This window comes from Thermobia domestica, chromosome 6, assembly GCF_964235325.1.
Source record: "Thermobia domestica chromosome 6, izTheDome1.hap1.1, whole genome shotgun sequence".
Taxonomy (NCBI): Eukaryota; Metazoa; Arthropoda; class Insecta; order Zygentoma; family Lepismatidae; genus Thermobia; species Thermobia domestica.
This window is the reverse complement of record NC_137459.1, coordinates 68,327,411-68,353,135: the sequence shown is the minus strand read 5'-3', so window position 1 is coordinate 68,353,135 and position 25,725 is coordinate 68,327,411. Positions and strand designations below refer to the sequence as shown.

Genomic DNA, 25,725 nt, shown 5'->3' with positions numbered 1-25,725 from the left:
GACAAGGAAAAATATTGGGCCTATGCAGAATCGTTCTGAAGTGTGATTAGTGCAGTACGCTGCAGTAGTCAAGCCTTTAATATGACGCTAATCATACTTCAAAACGATTCTGCATAAGGCTGATTGTGATTAAAATCACATCCCACAGTTAATCGTTAAATTTTATCCATTTTTCAACTGTTCGATTAACAATATGAACGGTTTTCAACTATCCGATTAACAAATAAACCGTGTTTAACTACTTAATTACATCTATGATCTTAGACTATGCGTACTGACTACAAATTCTACAGTTCAAAGTGCCCCCACCTGTTGTCTTCATTGTAGACTTTCGTAACATACAATTCTTTTATTTATTTTTAAGGAGCAACAAATCAATTGATTTCCTTGAAATTAACTTTCACCTGCGTGAGTTTGACTGTTGGCAACACTGTTTGTGCGGGATCTGTAATAAGTGCGATTTGTTTATATACAATACAATCAACAATAGCAATCGATTTCGGCATAGATTCTATCGTCGGACTTAATTATTGAAACAAGGAAATAGAAAGGATTTTCAATATTGCGTACCAGGTATGCTGAAGTGAGTGAAATTATCCAAGTATTGCTTTTCACATGCAAAATAAATATATCTTCCGATAACTTAATTTTCATTCTAAATCAAGTTGGTGGTCAAGTCTAGGTACACAGCGTTTTGCAAAATTTACAGGTAAAATCTAATACTCTGTGTGGAAAGATTATTTTGTCGTGGAAAAAATTTCGGTGCAGATCAAGTTTAGGCACATTACATGTTCCAAATTTACAGGTAAAGTTCAATACCTTCCATCAAATGATATGTTTATGGGAAACAAATTTCGGCCTTTGTGCCGCAGCGTAGGTCCAATATTTTCAGGCTGTCCAGGCTATTATTTAGTTGTTTCCCCCAAATCACTTGGTAGTGAGTGGCTAGGTTAAGTTATAAACGATTACTGTCAGCTTTAATTCCCAGTAATCGCTTACAACGCCTCAATATAAGTCGGTGGATTTTTTACCGCTTTGCGTATAACACTGCGTTCGGAAATATGCCACAAAAACAATACAATGTAAAAAATATACAAATCAACCTATACTAGGTGACCACTTAAAAAGCACGAATGCTATCTAACCGAGTCTAGGAAAGAGCGTAGTAGAGGAGCACAAGAGGTTGCGAGGGTGCGTTCGTAGGGAGCAGGTGTGTCAGTGATGGTGGGTATGCGCATAAACACTAGGTTAGGTACCTCCTCTGTAGACAACTTTGTTTCCTCGAAAAAGAGAAAAAAAAAGGCTTTCTGCTCAGTTTCAACAATCCGTGCCGCTCCACATAACGTAATGTCTCTTTTCTTCACTAAGATAGGTTATAAAACTCACGATCGAAGTTTTACATGCAACTACTATCTTTGAATACTGGAAATTAATTTCCTCATTACACTATAATGTTTGATGTCGGCATGCCTCTACTCAAAATAGTACTAGCAACACGGAGCTTCTAACACTTGAAAATACCTCATTACAATTCTTTCGTTAGCATGAATTTCATGAAAAATAACCAATTCACCTTTTGTATCCTGAGAATTTTACATAGGCAAATATTTCACATTTCTGGACTTACTTTCCGGCACTTAACCCCAAATTTCTCCAGACGGCAGAATAAAATAATAAGTATATAGATGAATTATATGTTCACAAGCGTAAGGGTATTAAAGTCAGTACAAATGCTGTAAGATGCCTAAGACAATTAGTTACGTATGAAAAAAGTTACTAGTGTGAACTATACAATGCCCGTTCCAGCTGATAACCTTACTCAGCCCTAAGAAATTACACTCGATTAATTTTAGCAAAATAAGTTGAAACTTCCCTAACCCTGACCTAACTCGATCCTGTTTTATTGTACTTTTATCTACTCTACTCCACTCTGTTATACTCTTTTCAAGAGATCCTACTTGTCGATGCGCAACTGGAACGTGTGTTATGAAGTTTACCCAAGGACTGAATTAAATATATTTTCTGACGTAGTATTTCTGCAAAGTTTACCAAAGATGTATTTAATTTTACAAGTGCAGCGTTACTAGTGTGAATCCATTACAGTTGCTATACGAACTCGTATCATTGCGAAAACCCATGTATTTTCACTATGCTTGCTTACGAGCATAGCTACCATGGCTGACACACATTAGCTTCACACTGCCCTGACTCGGTTGAATAGCATTCGTCCGTTTTAGTGGCCACCTAGAAATGGTTTGTATTCTCTTGCACTTTAGTCTTTATGGCATATGTCAGGATACTGTATTTATACTCATCGTGAAAGAGGTGAGGTGATTTTAGTTTAGCGTCCCTTTTCAGCAGCGAGGCTATATGAGATGTGGACCTACTGATTAACGTGGAATCCGAACCACATGAGCTCCCGCCGGGAATCGAACCCGGGTCTCCCACGCCAAAAGGCGCGTACGCTAACCGCTTAGCCACGAGGGAGCTCTCATCGTGAAAGAATCTTAAGTTTTCAACAATTACTTCAGATGGCTGTCTTGAACTTTCTGTATGCTAAGTAGAATAATATCATGTCGCCCGATCAAAATCTTTTGGAGACCAATATAATATTAAAATACATTGCTTATGATTGTGTACTTCCCCCTAATAACATGTATACTCACTTTCACGGACGTTAGGTTTAGTATTTTTATTTTATTTAGTTAGAAATTTTACTTCTTTTATTTCCTTTGGTTAAAAGTTATTTACTTGTGCCGTAAGAACAGAAATGGTGTTAGTGTATTGATGTGACGTTTCTTGGTTTAATTTAGCTTCAGAGTGAAATAATACTGCGAATATGGTATTCACTTAAGGTTACCAAAGACATTTAAAGTTAAGCGACATTATAGCTAAGCAACTACGCTAACCTAAAGGTAACGAACCTTGAGAGCTTTATCTTTTTTTATATTTATTTATTTATTTATTTTTTTTTTAATTTTAGTTTAACGATTACGCTCTGAGGCTAAGAGAGAGGGAGGTGATCATGAACGAATTGCTGAAATAAAATGTGAGAAAACTGGATAACCCACGCACACGGTGATTGTCCACCACTAACCTTATTTGGTTATCCTGTAAGTCAAAACAAAATGATAACCTTCCCAAGCTCAATTCAAGAGTTATTATGTCACACATGGTGACTTTCGTTTTCATATATATACAGTGCGTTCCGCGAATAACGCACTTCTACGTGGAACAAACTTCAGCCGTATTTTCGGATGGCCGCCATGTTGGCTAGGTACACGCTAGCGACATGCAGTTTCCAGAACTGGTTTCTACACGTGATTACCTTTCAAATGAGGTACCACACGATGAGGGTTGCTGTTGAAAACTTTGGAATCACCCCCCCCCCCCTTCGTAACCCTCTTATGCTCCCCCTCATGGGGGATTCTCTTTATCAGCATAATGTTGTCTTTTATGTCTCTCGAAGGTTACAAAAGGTTTCATGTTCCTATCTTTTTTTTTTTTTTTTTAATAGACGTGCCTTAGTGTTCTGCGTGAAACACTTCGACCATACTTTACGGATGACCGCCATGTTGGCTAGGGACACGCTAGCTACATGCAGTTTCTAGAACTGGTCTCCACACGTGATTACATGTCTCTGCATGTCCCTAGTCAACATGGTGGTTATCGTAAAGTACGGTCGAAGAAACATGGTACCGTTTGAGACATACCAAATTTTTGCAGGAGATACTCGACGTGTGCACCGCCCACCTCCTGGCAGTAGTGTAAACGTTGGGCGAAGTCCTCTCGAACACGGGTAAAAGTCATTACCGCTTTGGAGTGACAGACATCAATTATGCGTTGACGCAACTTCGCAATGCTGTTGGACTGTGTTCGGAACACCATAGTCTTCAAATAGTGCCTGAGATAAAATCAGGTGGAGTATGATCTGGCGAACGTACTGGCCATTCAATGGTGACATGACAACCAATCCATCGTCGCAGAAATACACCGTCGAAATAGTCACGTACAAGGCGGTGAAAATGGGCAGGACAGTCATCATGCTGAAAAGCAGGCGGAATCTTTCCAAATTCTTGGGGATTCTCTTCCACTGCCTCCACAATCAACGGTACAATCAAGTCTTGCAGCATTGCTAGGTGTTTCTCACCTGTTAATATTCCATCGATGAAGAGGGGCCGATTATGTGATTACCGAAGATATCCGCTCAGACATTCAGCGACTGTGGGTGTTGCGTGTTGCCTTCACGAAATACATGAGGATTTGTGTCACACCAGAATCGGCAGTTATGCCTGCTGACATTGCTATTCTGATAAAACGTACTCTTATCGCTGAAAAACACGCTTGTCAGCACATTGATCCCACGTGCCAATGCCTCATACATCTGCTCACAAAACTCGATACGCATATCGGGATCATGTTAACTTAACTCCTGGACCATGCGTTTTTTGTGTGGATGGAAGTTTTTTTAAGATTTTGTGTGTCGTTGTGCATGACACACCGTACATTTGAGCTACTTTTGTTATGGACTGTTGATGATGCACAGTCAACTCCGCCAACACTTGTATCTGTCTCCTCCGTAGCAACACTAGGGTTTAGAGGCTTTGGGACATTGGTCATACTGCCTGTCGTAAAGAATTTTGAGTAATAAATGGTGTACAGAAGAAACAGTAATCGAAATACATACGTTTTATTTATTGAACAACCGTGCTGTTGCACTGTACGAACGATTCGTAGCACCAGAGTAACACAATTTCAATTCTCTGTTCAAGAGACCACATTATGTTCCAACGTAAGAGAGTCAAACGCACCAGCACAAACACACGTGTACAGGCTTCAGACCTACTGTTCCGGGTTGTAATGTAGCGCAATATTGGTCGGAAAATCACATCTGATAGTGGTGCACGAGTAAACAGAGTAGCTTTGCTCAAGAAAATATGTCCAACACCAAAGCACCACCACGGGCAACTCGTCCTCATGAACTACATCTCCTCGCCCGCAAGAGTAGCAATTCGACACCCACGCAGTGGTAACCCGTGCGATCAGTACATGTGCGGTCCGGGTTTCGAGCCTCGGAAGGTTTTTTTTTTTTTTTTTTTTTTCTTTTTTTTTTTTTTTTTTTTTTTTTGAATGTTATGGTACTCTCTTTTCTATCCGTTTCAGTTCAATTTGCATGTTTTGTATTTGCAGTACTGTTCCAGTGGTAAACGTGTGGTACGTGTATTGTGCGTTCGTTCCGAAGTAGGCCTCCATTAGACTTTAGAGTTAGTTGTGAACACGTGTGGTCTCTACACTTGATTACATTTCAAACGAGGTACCACACGATGCGGGTTCCTGTTTAAAATTTTGGAGTTACCCTACGTAACCCCCTTGGGCCCCCCTCATGAGGGATTCTCCTTAATACCGTAATGTTGTCTTTTATGTCTCTTGAATGTTACAAAAGGTTTCATGTTTCTGTCTGCCTTTGTTTCTTCAGGAGATGAGCCTTAGTGTTATTCGTGGAACACACTGTATAGATAAAGATTTTTCTTTATTTTTTTACGAAATTCCTTAAAATCAGAGAAGGGAGTAAAATTCACTCAATTATTGACTGATTTCAGTTCAAAACACTTGTGATGATTGGGGAACCTCTGGGAAAATAGAAACATATTGCGCCAAAATTGAATATACTTTTTTACGGAAATAATCGTCAAACATTATAAAATCGGAGATGGAGGTGATTTAGCCCTAGTTTTTGACTGATCTTAACCGTAGAGATTGTAAGAAAGCATCAAGGAACATATATACACTGACTGGGAACTCTCATGGAAAGAATTCGCCATATTGCACTCAAATCTAATATTCCTTTAAAATTAGAAGCTATCTTGGACTTTTTTTTTTCCGAGGGGGCTTAAATTCAATCTTTCATTGTTGACAGATTTTAAACAGCAGGTGCGCAAATTAACTTCAATATTTATGAAATGACCATTATTAATGAGAATAACCGGAGAAAACCTACACAGTGTCACCGCAAAGAACCTGAGATCGAACTTCCGAATCTGCACGTCAGGGATGAGCGTTTTGCTGTTAAGTAAGCGTGCGACTTATATCAAATTTGTATTCAGTAAATAAACTAATATTTGATTTTTTTTTTTTTAATATATCAACTTCTGTGATGTTCCACATAAGTATTTATATTTTTTAATTACAGGAAAATGCTCAAGTCGAAGTGTAATCAGCATCATGGACATGGTTTTTCAGGTGATGAAATAAAGCAATTTAGATCTGAGTTGCTGAAATGGTATGATAGCCACAAGAGAGATTTGCCTTGGAGAAAAGACATATCAAATGAGGATGATAAAGCATATGCAGGTAATGAAGACTTTTGTAGACCGATAAACTAGTCATGTTAGAGTAGCTTCCATTGATACTATTTCAGTACTCCCTTCTACGTGTCATTATTGAGATCACTACTGACTGTTTTTGTGGTTCAACGCATCTAGTTGTTTGGCAACTACACCTCCAAGGTGTGCTGTAGTGATATCGTAGTTTAAAATTCTTCATTGAATTAAGTTATTGCAGATGCACCTTGTGCAGATAGTTTCTATTGCAATCATTCCTAATCAACAACAGGAGTGAAACTGAAAGAAGTTAGCAATGGTTTATATATTTAAATATTCCAACCAAGCATTCGTCGAATTGAGACCATTTAAAATCTGAGTCAGGATGTCCGGCCACTAAGACAGGACCTCCCGATTGCATGTTAATAATATTAGCCACTAGCCTATACTCATAGGTAAATATTTGATGGCATATTATCATATTTTCCAAAATACTTCGATATATTACATACATATTTTAAATACTGCTGGCTTGCTCCTTACTGCATCTTTTGGAACTGTATAAGCGTGTGAAGTTACGTTTATCTGAGTTGTTGCTCTGAACTCCTATCTGTTCATTAAGAACGATTTTTTAAACTGACACCTCTAAGAATGTAAAAAGCCAAGAAAACAGATACAACTTTACAAGTAAACTTACATTTTTTTTTATATATATAGGTATTTATTTCCCAGGAGTAAGAAAACCTAAGCAGGAGCCATTTCGCGTAACCACGCTTTAGTGGAGTAAGAAAAGATGGTAGACTCAGAGAAGTGAAAACACTAACTCTGTACTTGTTAGCGTTTCTGTACAGAACTGAACTTTAAAACAATGATACTCACTTCAAACAAAAATAATCACATCAATTGTTACATATATATGACGAGGGGAATCCCAAAAGTGAGATCTCCGAAGCACTGAGGAAGAAAGGAAAATGTTCGTGCGGCTGCTAGCAACACTGTTGTGTTTGTTGTTTCCTCGCTTCCAAACAAGCTTGCGTGTATCTCGCTGGGACGTTCAGTCTTAGCTTGGCAGCCGTTTGTAATGGAGCTCCCGCTTGGTGCTACCGCCAAGTTCAAAGTTCGCGCACTTATTCTCTTTTTGAACTCAAAAATTGTTAAACGGATTGAAATTCATCACCAATTGACGAAAATGTACAACGAGTCGTACATGGACGTCAAAAACGTCCGCAAGTGGTGTAAGGAGTTTGCAGCTGGTCGTAATGAAATTTATAACGAAGAAAGAAGTGAAAAACTTCCAATTTCTGACGAGACAGTCGCGAAGATTGAGCAAACCAGTTACCAGCACCTGGTCACTGACAAAAGAAAGGTCCATTTACCTTTTGTTTGTGACCTCCTGTCATATAAAATATATATTTGGGTTTTCAAATTAAAAATCTCTCTTTCACCTGCAAGAATTCAATATGACTAGGGTGGAGAAGAGAATAAAAGGCAAAATATTAGCTGCATGGATATTTGCTGATAGAAAATACTAAGCTTTTGGAACGTGACTTTATTTTTTAAATTCGTAGAAAATACTCTATTTATTTATTTATTTATTTTCGAGACAGTCGTTATAGAACTGTGTTCTTTACACTAAAGCGATAATGAAAAGTGAATGATAGTGACATGAATACTGAACTAGAATACATAAGTCCATGTTCTGATAGGGATTCGAATCCGCGGCAGACAAGTCTTAAAATGATCGCACAGTGGGGTCAAACGCTCGAAATTTTGGAAAAAGAACCAAATTTCTAAACTAAATGTAATACATTGCATTTACTGCTTTTAGTGATTAATTTCAACTTAGAGATGTCGCTAATGGATCTTTAAATACCGTCTTTTCGTTTCCAATATCGTGCAATGCCATTCCATGTGTTTTACTCTGGTAATTTAAAACAGAACGTTAAAGGATGAATATTGTATACATGTATGATTTGATTTGTGGAGATTTCTTTAAATCAGGGCATATCATGTCTTGAAAGAAAAGTACTGCCGTTTTGCATAATACACATTTGTGGGAAAAGTGCTGATAGAAGCTGCGCATAGTTGCGCCTTTGTAATACATTGCATTTAATTCTATAGGTTAAGACACACAAACAATGATATTGAATAGATTTTAGGTAAAGAAATACTGTATCCTTCACCACTGGAATTTGGATTGTCGGTGCATCAAGTGTGCAGCAGATTCTTCGAATGTCTTCTACCCCTTAGCTTCAAACTACCTCTTAAAAGGTGGAAAGTTGGAGGTGAAGGAAAAAAAAAATGTGTGGCCAGAAGAATGAAATCCATTCAGGATAAATTCAAGAAGGAAGTAGGCTTACTAGTCAACAAACCAAAGCCAACAAACAAAGCAAGGAACACCAATGCTGGTAGCACTTTGAGAGATTTCTTCGCAAATCACAAAATGGCGCGTTCAGTACACAATAAAATCAAGTTCGTTTCTTGGTCATTCTGGACATATTTATATTAATCTAAGATCTTTACCTGAAGCCTCTGTCCAAATATTGTAAATAACCATTATATATATATATATATATATATATATATATATATATATATATAGGGTGGTAGGTAACTCCACCGACAAACTTTGGGAGGTGATTTCTTATATGAAATGAAAGAAAAAAGTTCTAATAAACATGGAACGAAAAACGTCTCCTTTCAGAGTTATGAGCCGCCAAAAATTCGAAAATTCACGTTTCGAAACGCTCTGCCTTAAAAACTACAGGACCGATCCCAAGCGGTTTAAGGAATTACAAAGGAACTAGTATGTGCTCTACCTAAATATCCATGTTCTACCGTGGTCCGTTATCGGCGAAACGAACTGTAAAAAGGAAGTTGAGGTATAGGGATACTCCTTTAAGTACTAATGGCGCGTTCGTTTCGGCGATAACGGAGGATGTTAAAACATGGATATTAAGATAGATCGCATACTTGTTCCTGTGTAATTCCTTAAACCGCTTGAGATAGGTCCTATAGTTTCTAAGGCAGGGCGTTTCGAAACATGATTTTTCGAATTTTCGGCGGTTTATAACCCTGAAAGAAGACGTTTTTCGACCTATGTTTATCAGAACTTTTTTCTTTCATTTCATATAAGGAATCACCTCCCAAAGTTTTTCGATGGAGTTACCTACCACCCTGTGTGTATATATATATATAACTTTTATTATATATATTATTACTATTAGTTTATATATATAACTTTTCCATGTACTCAAGCGTACCGTACAAACCTTTGTCTCTTTTTCTCCAACCCTCGTAATTGGACTTGATTACATTGTGCTCTCAACGCTTCAAATGTCCACAAATATTTGTGATATTGACGTCGATATAATCAGAAGTTCTAAAATTGTACTACAAACTATTTCTAGTAACGATATTAATGTAGAAGAGTTTCGTACTCATGCTCTTGGCACAGCAAATCTTATTGTGGAAAAGTACCCTGTGCCACAACTGTAAACAATGTACTAATTCATGATTCGACTTTAATTGCATCACGTTGGTGGCAATTGGGCAACTGACCGAAGCTCACGGAACAAGGAGTCCAAAACATACAGAGAGTGATTTTCGCGGGAAGTTTCCGGAAGCAAAACCAATGAAGATACCCTGAATTCATTACTTATTTCATCAGATCCGATAACTTCAAGCTTGCGTTAAAAGCAGCTTTTTAATATTTGAAAGAGAAGTAACCAGAAGTCGATTCATTTCAATACATCAGTGAGTCGGAGAGTGACTCCGAAACTGAACTTCAGTTTGAAAAATGTTCAAGTTTCGTACAATTAAAGAAGAGTAACGTTTAAATTTCGTAAAATTATGTTCAAAGCGTTAAAAGTGTAACTCAAGCATTTACAAATGCATATACCTGTTTTGATTACCATCTCAAACAGTTTTTGCCAGAAATGCAATTGTTGTTCCACACTGTGCACCGGCTTAATGCCATAGAGGACTAGACCATGCCGACAAGATTTTCTTATTGTTGAGTACCTAGTGTCTCACGAAAATCGATGTATGACTCATAATTGTTTATCGATGATGACTTTATTGAAAACAATCCATTTTGTGGTGAATTTGGGGACCCACGTCCTATCCACCGGCCAGGTAACAGTGCATTCAGGCGTTCACGAACAGGAAGTGTGTGCGTGTGGGGAGGGGGGGGACTCTATCGTGTTGATAAACAACCATGTTGTTGATGTCCAGATTCTGCAGCTGTGGAAGAAGCCAGTCATTCAACATCCCCAGATAAGTAATCTCTCACGGAACTCTCAAAGAAGTACTGACCAAAGATGTGTTGTTCAGTCATTCCCGCTCAAAGCATGACGTGCGGAGGACGGTTCTCAATTTCGTGATATATTTTTTTTTTTTTTTTTCAAATGAAGACGTTTCTATCCCACGAACTCCGATAAATAGCACAATTATCAGAGAAAAAAACGCACTTTCGAGTAAAAATGGTGGGTAAGGCCTCCAACAAGATCCTGCATGCTTCCTGCCGGTGGTTTAAGACTTCGTAGGTTAGTTAATTGATGGCCATTGGCCGAAAGGTGTTGTATAAGAATCCCAAGTCCATTTTCATATGTAGCTGTATTGCGATCCTTGCAATTCCGAGTTCTGCAGGACGCTTTCTGATTGACTTCCAGGGTAAATACGTCACTGATTCATCAACTTGTGCACACGTTTCCTTTCGGGTTGATGGACGACCAAAACGAGGGGCTTTCAAAACACTTCCCAGGCGAAAAGCTTTCTTCTCCCACGTGACCAAAGTCTGACGACTTGGTGACTCCTCACCAAACCGTTCACAAAATCTATCAACTGCGGTATAATTTTGTTGTGCTTTCGTTCATGGACCCAGACAGTTGGAAGGAATTTTCAGGAATGAGAATTTCAAGTAAATGAAATGATTCTTTGGATTTTTTATTATTATTATTATTATTATTATTATTATTATTATTATTATTATTATTATTATTATTATTCTTTCTATAAGCCCCAACCAACAAATTGTTTGTGATTTTATGTTTCTCACTATAGTGTCAAAATTGTATTCAATTCACTGTTATTCCTCATTATTTACACCTCATTTCCCTTTACGGATCAGTTTATTTTGAAAGAGTTTTTCCTTGAAATATACTTATCTTTCCTGTTTCTTTGTGTCTCTGTTTCAGCACCAAATGTGGATAGGAATCTTACGATAAAGAAGTTTATCGTTTCTTGAGAAAATGAAATAAATTACTTGTTTGCATTATAGGATTTCTTTCCTTTCAATATTGTTAGTATTTCTTATAGTATTTTCCAAGAACGAGACGTTCTGTATATTTCAAATAGTTTCCCTCCAAATTTAAGGTTTTGACTATTTCGTGGATATTGCCTATACAATTTTTTTCTTTCTTTTTTTTCCCCATACTTAATTTACAGGTTCCGCCTTCTATTTGAAGATAGACTTGTTTAAATTTGTTTTGTGCCCTCTCTGCTATTGCTTTTTGTATGTTGCGCCTTATTGGTCAATCCTGTGAACAACGTTCTGAGGATTTGTAATAAACAACCTAGTATAGAGTCCAGCTCCTTGATACCCAAAATGAAAATACATGTGACTGGACCGTGATTCAAACCCGGGTATACATCTTACCATGCCATCGACGGATCTATCTCGTAGCGTACGCATCTTTGGCGCGGTAGACTCGGTTCGATTCCCGGCGGGAGCTCATGTGATTCGGATCCCACGCTAAACTGCAGATCTACGTTTCATGTAGCCTCGCTGCTGAGAAAGACGTCAAATCCCAATCCAACGAACCAATCAAAGCTTCTGTATCGATCGTTGGAAACCGGTATATGAAAATATCGGCCTGTAGAGGACAACAATGCAAGTAGATATTACATACTTGGAATAATTCTCAAAATACAATAATTATAATTTACAATTTTACTAAGTTAATAAAGCTTATACCTGAATTTTAAATTAACACCATTAAGTACATGAATAATGTTAACTAAAGAACAACGATACATATAAAGTACCGGAAGAGCTAACGTACTGGATTGTACATTATAATATTTAGCAATTTCTGTGACAATGTCATCCTCACCTTGATGCTTGCCATTACTTGGATTTTTATATACTTTTTTGTTTTCTCATGTGAGGAGTGTATTTTCAAAACATGCTAAATCCAAAAAGGTTCGATTTTGAATTGAATATGGAAGAGTATACTATGGAACCTCTTACGTCAAATTTTGTAATTATTTTATTTTATTTTATTTTATTTTATTTTTTATTTATTTATTTTTTTGGTCATAACAGATTATTTAATGTGGTAAATTCTGTTTGAAATATCACTTGGCGTAGTGTTGCAATGTAGAAAGATATAGTTTTTTGCACTTTCTAAAAAAAATTTAGCATGTTTTGGAAATACACTCCTCATATGTTGAAACAACTAAAATTTTGTCTAGAGTACCGTTATAAACTCTTATGGCCTCCTTATTGCTTGTCATATTTCTGGTTCTTCTGTTCATTTTATTTCTTACTGCACCCTACACTCAAGCTGGAGAACCTAGTATTTTTTATTTTTATTTATTTATTTATTTTTTTGTCCTTACTTAGCCTTGATCCGTCTACATTAACTACAAGCAGTGGCGTAACTACTATGACGCGAAACCTCCCAATGTGAAGGGGGGGGAGACTTCACGCTAGCCTTCTAATAGGTCAAATCAACATGCTTTTCAGTTTTGTATTAGTCGGCAATGTTCCTCCACTCTCTCTCCTTTTTTCGGCTATCTTTGGGAGGCTTGTGTAGGTGAAGTACCGCAAACAAAAAGGAGGGAAATTCGGTTCGGTCGGCTTTTATAGGCTCTCATATTTTTCTTCGGCGGGAAATGTTGAATCAAACTTTAGAATTAACGTCTGTATTAAACTATTTGATATACTAAATTCACAGTTCCATTGTCGTTTTACATCTTTGCGTGATACAGTATCCAAATTTTCCTTTTTGTTTTCTGCCAATATAATTCATCTCACTGATCATGAAATTCTAAGAAGGGCACGGATACTTCAAACAACTTAGAGTTGTGATATTGGTTTTTCGTTTTCGATGGAAGTAATTTGCTTTGTGACACAGCTGAAATGTGAAATAAGTGTTTTGAATTCTATTTGACCTACAAGTCTTTTAATTCTGAAATATAAGTCATTGGCATCTAGCTATTCAGAACTTATTGCCGCGTATTTGTTGCTTTTGACGCTCGTTGTTTCTGTTAGTTCTGCGGAGAGGTTGTTCTCAAAATTGAAATTAATATAAAACTACGTGAGAAGCACAATGGGCCAAAATAGCTTAAGTAATCTAGCATTGCTGTCAATAAATGCGGCCGAAGCTGAAAAAATGGATGTACGAGAGTTAGTAAAGGATTTTGCTGACAGGAAAGCAAGAAGAAAACCATTCAATTAATTCCTATTACTCTTCATGACGACTGACGTCACTGGCTGCAAAGAGGAAAGTACATCTTTCATTGAATAAATTATATATATAGCAAAGTGGTTTCCATTTATGATTATTTAAGCCTAGTAGTTGCATGCATTTAACTCATTATTCACAGATACAGGGAAGTATGGTTGTTTATTATGTTATCTATCATTTCACACAAAATGTTATTAAGACCCTGGGGGCCCTGGGTATTCTCTCGCGAGGGGGCCCAAAAAACGTAGTTACGCCACTGACTTCAAGGCGGCAGTGTCGGTTCGGTTCACTGTGTATTTCTGGTGTCCCGTCAAAAACTACATTAAATTTTAACATTATCTATTATTTATTTTAACTAGTTTCTAAAAGTGTAAAATTTTGCATGCAAAAGTAATTGAACAACCTTAATAAATATCAAAAACGGTATTTTAATTATCTAAGCGTGCCAACCGACATTATTCAGTTTTTCTTTTTTCCTTTGTTGGTTAGCTAACTTATAAAAAGAAGTAATTTTTGTCAAGTGTGTTTCTTATAATTTATTATCTAGAATGAAAAATATGCGTAGCTGGTCATTACAAATGAATATTCTGTTCTTAATATTGCGTATTTTCGAATCCTCAATATTTTTTGTCTTTTCTTTTGAAGTTTTTGTGTCCGAAATAATGCTTCAGCAAACACGAGTTGAGACTGTGAAAAGCTACTACGAGAAATGGATGTCCAGATGGCCAACAGCTCAATCTCTGTCGAAAACATCTTTGGAAGAAGTCAATGAAATGTGGGCCGGCTTAGGTTATTATTCAAGAGGGAGGAGGCTTTTTGAAGCGGCGAAAGAGGTCAGCTGTCTATCATTACTCTTTTAAGTATTAATTAATCTTTTATTTTGTTGAAATATAGAATTAAATTGGATTTCGGCGTCCTTTCAGCACCAAAGCTATATGAGACGTGTGCCTACATTTTAAGGTGGAATCCGAACCCCTTCCCATCGACAATCAAACTCAGGACCCCTTGCATAAAAGTCGCGCAAGCTAGCCAATAGATCAACGGAGGAGAACTCGATTATAATTCGTCGGAATAGTTCACTCAAGTAAATCCAAAAACCATGGCATATTTAGTTTAAAACTTTATTTTTAAGTTTAAATCAGCTTCTGTTTATGTTAAAACTTGTTTCGAAGTGAGGTATTTATATTAGAATACTAAGTAGAGTTCTTTCACATAATAAAATACTAAGCATTGTAGTGCACTTTTGTGGCCATTTTATTCTTTAACTAAGCTTGTTTGTTCTATTGTAAATTGAAACTGAACCAATCTGCTAATGTCCCTAATTTTAAGGAAAAGCAATATGTCTCATATGCACCTCATATAACATGAATAAGATAGATTTTTTATGAAAATAAAATAAAATACATAGATTTTCATTTCAGATTCCCTCTAGATTCTTAAATTTTATTATTTTTTTTTCTACCCTGAAGCATATTCCCAAATTGTGTTACAACAGTCAACATTAAGAAGACAAATGTGTAATTCATTTGATGTAATAGAAATCAACATGTTTCAAATCAAATTATGTCTAATAATGCTTGTTGTAACCATGTTGGAAGTAATATAAACGTTACCATTATACATCAAAGAATACTAAAAGTTAGTCACTGATACTAAGAGAAATTACCAACTATAATTGTTATACTTTACATTGTTTCTACTACCACTTGTAACTGCCTTGTTAAAAGCACTTAGTACTTTATTTCAACTAAACCAGTCAGACACTCACTCACTCATATATGTCATGCATACACCTAGCTCTCAACGTCATGTTTGTTGTTAGAAGCTTTAAACGAAAATGCCAGCTTAACTCGTAAACCTTAACCCTAGGCCAAGAGTGCTGGGCTCTTCCAAAATTTGCTTGACCTTCCTTAGAATCTGCATAGATTTGCATTTACTTTATATCTGACAATGAAATACATATACTTGAATGTCCCCCACCCCCATCCTCCACCTCCCTTAGTTACGCAGAAGTCTGCGTCACTGGCTTAGCTGCCTTTTCGCGATGATTGTTCCAAATGGTTTCGTAACAATGATTGAACAAAACCAAACTAGGGGAAAGTCTTTCAACGCCACCTCTAGAGATGCTTGTATACTTAGCAACTGTTCGAAAACGGAAAATATGTCAGTGTTATTTTTCTATTTGAGATTTGTGGCATTTCCATCATTCATAAACACTGATACCTATAGAATAAAAATATGGCTCGTTAAGTGGTTTTCTTTTACCCTCAAACATCAAAATCAAAGGAAAAACACGTTTGGGAGTATCGAGTTCTTTCAAACTGTGAAGATCTTATATATATAAAAATATATATCCTGCAATTGAAGTTTAAGATCTTTTCATATCCTTACTAAGTCCTATATAGTGTAATTATTATTCTGAACATAATAAAATGCAATAGCCATAGGTTTAAGAAGACGTATTATTTCTTCAGCTTTTCCTTTTAGTTACAGATTGTAAATCTTTTTCTGTGTAGCTAAATTAATTATTAGTCGGCTTTCATAGCTTAGTTTCAGAATTGTTAACCTGCTTTTCAAGCAAAAGCAAACACAGTATTGAATTCCTGGGAAAATTTCAGTTGAAAACAAGGTATCACAACACGTGGTTTCCATTTAAGAAAATGAAAGTGAATTCAAAATGGCGTGTTTCAAGATGGCAGCCATTGACATCATGTGTCCTAAAAGTTTTTCCCCCACCTATACTACTAACCTACAACGTTACTTTTGCAATTTTCTTAAGATCCTGCCTTTTATGTGGGTGTTTCCACCCTGTATATTGTAATCCACGTAACATTATATAACGCACATAACAAACTCCTGAATATTCAGAATTTGCCTTTTCAAAATGATTGAACACAAGTCGGAGGGTAGGCAGTAGGGATATACAATCACCAAAAGCATAGTCGTATACAGTGGAAGTTTAAACTTAGATTATATAAAAGACCTAACGAAATACATACTAGACGGTGTCAGTCACGAGCACGTTCCATGATCATTATGAACATATAGAGAAGTATTAATGTAAATAATCTGTAACAATTTTCTCTATTATTATTATGATGATGATATACGAGCATTTACAATTTTACTTTTTTGTACATTTTAGTTTTTCCTGTACCTTCTATTTTTAGAAAAAAAGTTTTAAATCTTAAAATTCAGAATCATTTTGTATAAACACAGAGTGGTGAGCATGTGTTTTTGTATTTGTAGAAGATTTCTTTACGAAGTGAATTGTTGTGTAAGGTATCATATTTCTGACCTGTAAATCAAATAAAACAGATTAAATACCAGGGTAATAATTGCTGAAAATTGTAACACGAGGGGAAATAAGAAAATCTCGAAAGGAACAAAACCTGCAATCAAACTTGCGATCATACAAGTTGGACGCTGTACCCACTCGACTACAGCTTTTCGGATGCCCTTGTAATTTATGATTATGAAATGTGCAACTTCTTGTTCTATATTTACATAGACACATTATTTTTTTCAAGATTGTGACGAAGCACAATGGCAGATTTCCGAGATCTGCAGCTTTACTTCAAAAACTACCAGGTGTTGGTAGATATACAGCTGGTGCCGTTGCTTCCATCAGTTTCAATGAGAGGATTGCAGCAGTAGATGGAAATGCAATTCGAGTATTCTCCAGGCTTCGATGTATAGGAGGATCCACAGACGCACAGGTTGGTGTTCATAGTCTTGGTAGTGTTCTCTGTTATTGGTATACTGTGATTTTTCGTGCATATGCACCATCTGTACTTCGTGATTGAAGGCGTATGTTATTTCTTTTTGGATGAGAAATAACACCCAAGATGAGGGCGTGTGTTTTAACTAGGTGTGCCAAGAAATCTTATTTCTGTTAATTCGTTTTATTAGTAGGAAGTATAATAAATAACAGGGTATTTTAATAGTTAATAACAAGTAACATCACACATACCACGCGGCACGATCTTGCCCAAGTTACTGCTATCTTACATTTAAGACATTTACTTGAAAGTAATCACTAATTTTGCGTCTGCTTTTAACACTAAGTGTAGTGAAAGGCAATTTATGTAGCAGAAACAGTCTAGGAGTTCTTGGACGAACATTGTTAGATTTATTTTTGTTTATGTATCAGTATATATAGGAAGAAAATGCCCTCTCCTTCCTTAAAATGGAAATTTTCAGAAACGCTGGGACATGTGTCCCGTTATTTTTGATGAGCTTATATACCAAGTTTCATGTTTCTAACTTGACGAGTTCATGAGATACGGGATAAATTTTGAACTCCCTCTACTCCTCGTAGGTTGTCGATTTCATACAACTATTAGAGCATTCCTGTTCAATTGACCAGCAGTAATCTGCTAAAGGGTTCCACGTGCCTTTATACCTCTTCTCTATGCTTGCAGCATCTTGAAATTGTTCGTATCGTTATAATTTATGGCTCCGTAACTTTCGGAAAGAAAAATCAATGTGTGCATGAAGAAAGTTGATCTTGAGAGACGTATTGCAACCAAGTTTTTCATAGCAGGATAGCAGCTTACAACCTCTTGTTTTGTTCTCTATAAGTTCCCAGAACTTTTGAAGAAGTAAGCTTGAAGGTTTCCCAAGCAGCCTTCTCATCACCTTCCAAAATTTCATTGAAGTTGCGGTCTCTGTAAAGCTTCCAAATCTGTAAATCTATAAAGACATCTTTTCCTTTAGCATCGCTGATCGAGGGAACTGTTCCTTTAAGCACCCGAAGGCCTGACCATCGTGTTTAATACTTTTACAAAACTAAGTTGATGTGTAACGATGAAAGCAAAACTCTTTTCGGATCAACCAGTGGTTCATTTTTGAGGTTTTTCTCACCTGACTGAAGAGTTTTAGTGAGGCTAGTTCATTTTACTACTATCCTATTCACAAGTAAACCAACAGTATTTAGTATAAACTAATTGCATGCCGAGTAAAATGCAATTACTTTTAGGGTCACCAGAAGTTTGTGACTAAAAGTTACGGTATTTGATGACTTGAAGTAAAATTAACGCGTGTCTCATGTTTTATGGTATAAGACTCTTTCATACCTTCAATTTGTCCAGTTAGAATTGAAGGAAGTTTATTACCTTTACGAAGAAGAACAGCTTTCAAACCCATTTTTGAGGAGTCAGTAAAAAGTCACAACTCATCTGGATTGTACTTAACATCCATTTAACACGCTTCATCATTGTTTTGCATGGTAAAAAAGACATTGAATTTTTGTTGTTCTTGTTTTAACAGATTAATTTTCGTAGAATATTGGAAGTTTCTAGCTCTATTAATATATTTTCATTATTTCATAACAAAAGGGAACTAATTTTAATGTAGTTAGGTCAAGTGTGTATATCAGAAATTATATAATAATAAGTTGGCATTATAGACCGAATAATTTGATTTTTCAAAGCCAGTGGTAGAAGGAATATGGAACCTCGCAAATGAAGTTGTGGATCCAGACAGACCAGGGGATTTCAATCAGGCAATAATGGAGCTCGGATCCAATGTGTGTATGCCGAAAGTTGTTAAGTGTTCCACATGTCCTGTAAACAAGTTATGTTTAGCCTATTTGACATTTGGGAACGGTCAAGAAGGTTCGAAGACAAAAGGAACTGTTCCAGACATTGAAACTGGTAAGTCAAAAAGAGTACTGTTTCCAAAATAAAACAAGCATTTAGAAATAGAAATTCTTCGTTTCAGATGAGCGACGCTATTATTTAATTGGAAGTCTAGTTTGGAAGGGAGAAGGGAGAATACGATACTATCACTAGGCAAATCCTCATAGTAATTCGCATTGAGTGCTGAACCAGATCAATGTTTTGTTCTTTTTACTATGCTCATTTTCTTTAGTAACTTTTTTTTTTCTTCTAGTCAATAACGATGAATAGTTTTAGAAATAAAACTACGCTACTGCCTGTGAGAATTGCAACTGCAAGAAAGACATCTGCGAATAAAGTGAAATGTATACTACACATTTGTTACATTGCTATACATAAATTATTTCAATTACAGAACTGTAAAACATCTCTATCCTTGAGAAATCAGTATGGCGTGAAACCTTCGTCTGCTGCTGTCAGAGCCTTATACGTCGTGACGTCAGATCAAACAGGCATTCTGGCACACTGTTTGTATAGAAGTCTATAAGACATTGACGCTATCTTCTGGAGGACCGAAACAAACCTATCCCATTCATTTTTGATGGGTGATATGTCAGTTGACCATGTACCTACTATTCGTTGAAGAAGGCTTGCCACATTTCAGAATACGTGTGGCTGGACATTCTTCGACTGAAATATGGCGTTTTGGCATTATATAACTTGCCTGATGTACCTGTCACTGGTGAGATTGCCCTCAATGCGAACAGGCAAGATGGCGTTTTGTAGGCAATGGCGCCTTACACCACCACACATACTAATCGGGCTCAATGATACTCGATAATGAACACTGATAGATTATGCATACGATGCGAGTGCGATTTCAAGCAATGAGTGATTTCAGCGCGTCTCCGTCCGTTGACATCAGGCTTTAGTATGGTGGGCACCTTATGACTCTACCTCCACTCATCCAATCAGGATATGCCTCATACGCAGAAGACTAATATCCTCTTAATACAGTGATTGAAACGTTTCACAGTGAGCTCAATACTATTGCTTACAGCGAAGCTTCCCCTAGGAAACATTCTTCCTCACAATGATAGCGTCTAAAGTACGACAAGTTGAAGCGGGACTTGCACTCTCCACTCAGAATGCCAGCGACTGTGTTTACATGTCTAATGTAGTGTGAGATGTTAGTGGCTTTGGTTCATTGGAAGCTAACGCAAAAACATATCCAACAGTCCAATGTTCAACAGACTCCATCCTACTGTCTACACAGACCGATCCACTGCCGTTATCGTGCTCCAGCGTCGAGTTAACAATGGAAAATGATGTGGTAGACCCTGTCACATCCATGCGGACAAGATGCCTGTCGTAGTCACATTGTGCGGTCCACTGTCCAATTGTTGCTGTGTACGAGTTTCTTTTGTTCATTGCTTCCAGACACATCATGGCGGCATACCCTATACACACCAATTTCACTGTATGAAAAGGCGTCTTGCCGAACATACGGCTTGTTTCAACGCAGTGGTCAGTTTATATTGCGCCTTTGATATCGACTTGGCATAGTGACCCTTCACCACGTGTATCCTGTTCGCTTGTACCTCTCCACGAAGTGCTACGCAAACCACCCTCTCGTGGTACTACTCGGATCACTGAACTGAAGGCACTTCTGTGCCGACGCATGTATATTGTATATTATAATTGGGCACGGCGGTGGCTCAGTGATACAGTGCTTACCTCTTGAACGAGGGGTCCCTGGTTCGATCCCAGCTCGCGCCATGTGGACTTTGTGGTGTACAAACGTCGTGTATGTGGGTTTACTCAGGGTTCTCCCATTTCCTCCCACTAATCACTCCACCGCTATATCCATCTCGTCATCACCGTGTATCTTAACCTCGGTGCATAATAGTGGGACGTTAAACTAATATAAAGTAAAAATGTAATCGTAAGTACGCGGTGCTCTGCTTTACAAATCCTGTAACTTTCTCCTTCCTCATTTTGCATTTTCACAAACAACAATGTATTGCGCCTTACAATATAATACATGTAAATATAACTATTTTATTGATATCTATTCTATGATTAACTGAAAAACAATAATGCTACTTATTTGTTGCAATGTGACCTTAAGTAAGTCAGAAGTACTGGGTTGGAGGGCTCAATGGTAGAGCGCTCAACTCTTGTCGGAGTTTGTTTTGCTCAATCCCATACTATTAAGTTTGTAGTAGTGAATTTTGTATCCAAGTGTTCACTCGTTTTCTTAAATTTTGTCACTTCACTCATTAGATTTCATAATCACTAACTTATATTTTATTTAGCTATCCTTTAATCTTCTGTGGTGTGGTGTAATCGCGGGAAAATGAACTAAACATTTCATCTTATTTGAGAATTAGTTTTGGGTGTGTTAATAAAAAGACAGCGTTTCCTTGTCATTTTCTTGCTGTATTAACTATATGTCTATATCTATCTAATTGTTTATTTTGTTTTATAGTGCCCGAATGTGTATTCTGTCCTACCAGTAATAAGGAACTTGATGTAAGGTAGCGTATTTACAGAATATTTTTTCAATGAACTAACAATGTAATTTCACTTCGAAATTTCGCCCTCGTGCATAATAAAGAAAGAAATAAGCAGAAAATTGAATAGTATATTAATAAAAGAGTACATTAAAATTAGTTTTGCATGGGTTTTCATTGAGATTATGCTTTTTGTGTTTTATATTCCAGGATTAGCGATTTGAGTGTCTACATGCGTATCATTGCAAACTTGAGTTCTTAAAAAAAAATAAAAAAAAAAATAAAAAAAAAACTAATTATAGTAGCACAATTACACTAGTAGAAAATACATTTGATATCATTTCTTATCATTAAGCACAAAAATATCGGAAACTTTTCATTTGTATAGCATTCATAGATTATATAGTCCATAATATGGGATTTATCAATTTGACGGAGGTTTAAGAACATTAGCAACACATGTAAGCATATAATTGGACAATCTACCAATGAATTATTACAGCTAGCTGCAAATGTAGAAAGTCTTCTGATTGAATTTATTATTGGAAATTGAGAAAAATGTAATTTCTAGAAGTGCATTTTTAACACACTTTGATTTCGGAGCTTTCTAGTTCCTGTTGTCTTTCATATTTTATATTGAGAAGGTAATATATATTTTAAGATGGCACCGCACACCTGCTCGCTTCACAACCACACTTTTGTCTATGATTTCTCTTTTCTTTGTACTACTTCCCTATCTGACGAAGCATCTAACGAGAGAGCTTACTGTACGCATTTTTTTTTTTTTTTTTTTTGTATGTACTATTTTCACTATTTTCTGATATTCATAAATTCACATATACATATATAGTTTTAACAAAGGAATCCCAAAGTTGGAATGAAAAATACATTATATATCAAAAATGATAAAAAGTATTATAGGTGGATTCTCGGGTCACGAACTTAATGCGTTCCGTAACGCTGTTCGCAAGCGGAAATGTTCATGAACGCGAATGACTTTTCCCATCGAAATTAATACGAATACAATTAACTCGTTCTTGGCACAAAAACATGGCACATACAGATTCTTATCAGTAGGGCTCGGAAGTTGAAGACCTAAAAATTGCTTAAAAAGACCTAAAACATCTTTTAAAAAAAGCTGGAAAAAAGGACGTAAAAACAAGACCCAATGCTCAAGAAATACAGGCTTATGGTACGTTAACGGTTTGTTTTTCCACAAACGTAAGTACAAACTAAAATAAGAAAACTTCTCCCCTCACCCCCCTCCCCTTCCTGGAGGACATTGTTACGCCTCCTTATCTGACTTGTGATTGATGCAGATCTGCTCTTATCAGTCCAGTCGTTGAAGAATCTCTTACTTTTTGAACTTTGTTTACTAAAGAAAAGATCTTTAAAAGGTAGTGGTGATTCGAGTTAACCCTTTTAAATTCTTGCCTTTTTCGGCGTTTTTCTTGAGTCTCAGATAAGCAGCGACAGTGTCATCCCTATTTACCCTAGGATCATGGTTTATATCTCGTTTTTCTCAGAATGGAACAGCCTTTCAAATGGTACCACTTACATGTCCCTATGATATACCAGAAGGGAATCATTTGAGGGAAAATCGGGATTTTTTGCCCAAAAAAACTTCTTCAAAGTTTGGGGCCCCCTGAGGCTCTACCGGGTCTGCGCACAAACCTCCAAAAATTTGGAAAAATACTACGTAGTGTACTAATTACTTCTGACAAATTCGAATTTCCTGTCTTGAATAGTAAGGGCGGGAAATTTTTTTACCCATGTTGAGAGAGCATTAAAAAAACGCCCAAAAATTCCCTACAATGCACCCTACAAATTTAAAAAAATTCTGACACGTCCCTAATGATCGTAAAATTATGGTTCATACGTCGTTTTGTTCAGAATGGAGCAGCCTTTCAGATGGTATCACCCGCATGTCCCCCGAACATCCCTAAGGAGGGAAGAATTGAGGAAAATAGGGATTTTTGTTGAAAAATTCCTTTTTCCCCGGTTTGGAGCCCTTTGGCGCGGCCCTGGGTAAACATAAAGATCCAAAAATCACTTTCGAAAATACCATGTAGTGTACTAATTGCTTGTGCCAAATACCAATCTCCTATCTTCAACACTAAGGACGGGAAAAATATTTTCCTCTTCTGCGAATATTCCCCGAATGTCCCAGAATACCCTATATAAATTTCAAAAATTTCTTGACACGTCCCTAATTATCGTAGGATCACGATTCATACGCCATTCTCTTCAGAATAGAGTAGGCTTCCAGATTGTATTACCTTCATGTCCCTCGGATGTCCCTAAGGAGGGAAAAATTGAGGAAAATAGGGATTTTTGCTTAAAAATCCATTTTTTCCCGTTTTGGGGCCCTCTGGTGCGACCCTGGGTAAACATAGAGATATGGAAATTACTTTCAAAAATACTACGTAGTGTACTAATTACTTGTGCCAAATACCAATTTCCTATCTTCAATACTAAGGACGGGAAAAATTCAGGATACTTTCCTCTTCTGCGAATATTTCCGAAATTTCCCAAGGATACTATACAAACTTCAAAAATTTCCTGACACGTCCCTAATTGTCGTAGGATGATGATACATACGTCGTTCTCTTTAGAATAGAGTTGGCTTTTAGATGGTATCACCAGCATGTCCCTAGGACGTTCCTAAGGAGGTTACAAGTGAGGAAAATAGAGATTTTTGGAGAAAAAATCCCTTTTTCCCCGTTTTGGGGCCCTCTGGTTTTGGCCCCGTTTTGGGTATAGTATCCCTGGGTTAACATAGAGATCTGGAAACCACTTTAAAAAATGTTACTTATGGTACTAATTACGTGTGCCAAATACCAATTTCCTATCTTCAATACTAAGGGCGGGAAAAATATTTTCCTCTTCTGCGAATATTTCCGAAATTTCCCAAGGATACTATACAAACTTCAAAAATTTCCTGACACGTCCCTAATTTTCGTAGGATGATGATTCATACGTCGTTCTCTTCAGAATTGAGTACGCTTTCAGAAAGTACCACTCAAATGTCCCTATTATGTAGCCGAGTGTAGCAAGAATCGAGAAAGTGGGATTTTTGGTAAAAAAAATATCCCTTTTTTTACCATTTTGCCCCTCTGAACCCCCTTCTATGTTGACGAAGAGATCCGAAAAAATTCTCATAAAAACTAATGGGTCCACTGATTGTTTATGGAAAATATTAGGATTCTAGGATTAAAGAGAAGCTCACCAAAAAATGTTGAAGTTAGACCTACCTAAAAAAAGGGAATTTGTAAATTGATGACGTCATACCCCCTATGTTCTGACGCTCGGAAGCATATAGACCCTTCCAAGGCTTTCTTGAATGCCTCCTCTCTTGGAAAATTAAAAAAATCGGAACTAAATAGCATTCTTGGTTCTCTTTTAATCGAATCTTTAAGACACTACAATATCGGTCGAAAACGACCGAAAAAACTTAAAAGGGATATATATATATATATATATATATATATATATATATATATATATATATATATATAACCGCCGAAAAAGGCAAGAAAAGGACAAATAAAAGTCAGCATTTTCTGGCCTACAATAACCAAAAATAAACATATATTATGTTAATCCTCGTCTTCGGGCACTCGTAAAAAGAGGATTTTTCCTCAACTTCCGGGCCCTACTTATCGTTTAATGGAAACACCTCAAAAAGTGCAAGTTACCAGATTAACCCATTACTGCCCCTTGGCAACTTAAGTTGCCACAGCAATTTTTCGTTATAGTGCAGAAATTCATGGATTGACGTTGCAGGTTTTAA

At 36.8% G+C, this 25,725-nt stretch overlaps 1 protein-coding gene across 2 annotated transcripts in view; it reads left to right on the top strand.

Moving 5' to 3' along the window:
* The first annotated feature begins 416 nt into the window (after positions 1 to 416).
* LOC145688044 (adenine DNA glycosylase-like) overlaps positions 417 to 25,725 on the top strand; it is a 68,267-nt gene continuing 42,958 nt past the window's right edge. The window contains exons 1-6 of one of the 2 annotated variants that reach the window (XM_081761742.1): positions 417 to 583; positions 6,191 to 6,351; positions 14,441 to 14,628; positions 17,326 to 17,514; positions 19,230 to 19,452; positions 21,908 to 21,956. In XM_081761742.1, the coding sequence (XP_081617868.1) occupies positions 576 to 583; positions 6,191 to 6,351; positions 14,441 to 14,628; positions 17,326 to 17,514; positions 19,230 to 19,452; positions 21,908 to 21,956 (818 nt within the window). In that variant the 5' untranslated portion in view covers positions 417 to 575. The remainder of the gene's footprint in view (positions 584 to 6,190; positions 6,352 to 14,440; positions 14,629 to 17,325; positions 17,515 to 19,229; positions 19,453 to 21,907; positions 21,957 to 25,725) is intronic. The other variant, XM_081761743.1, reaches the window with a different exon arrangement.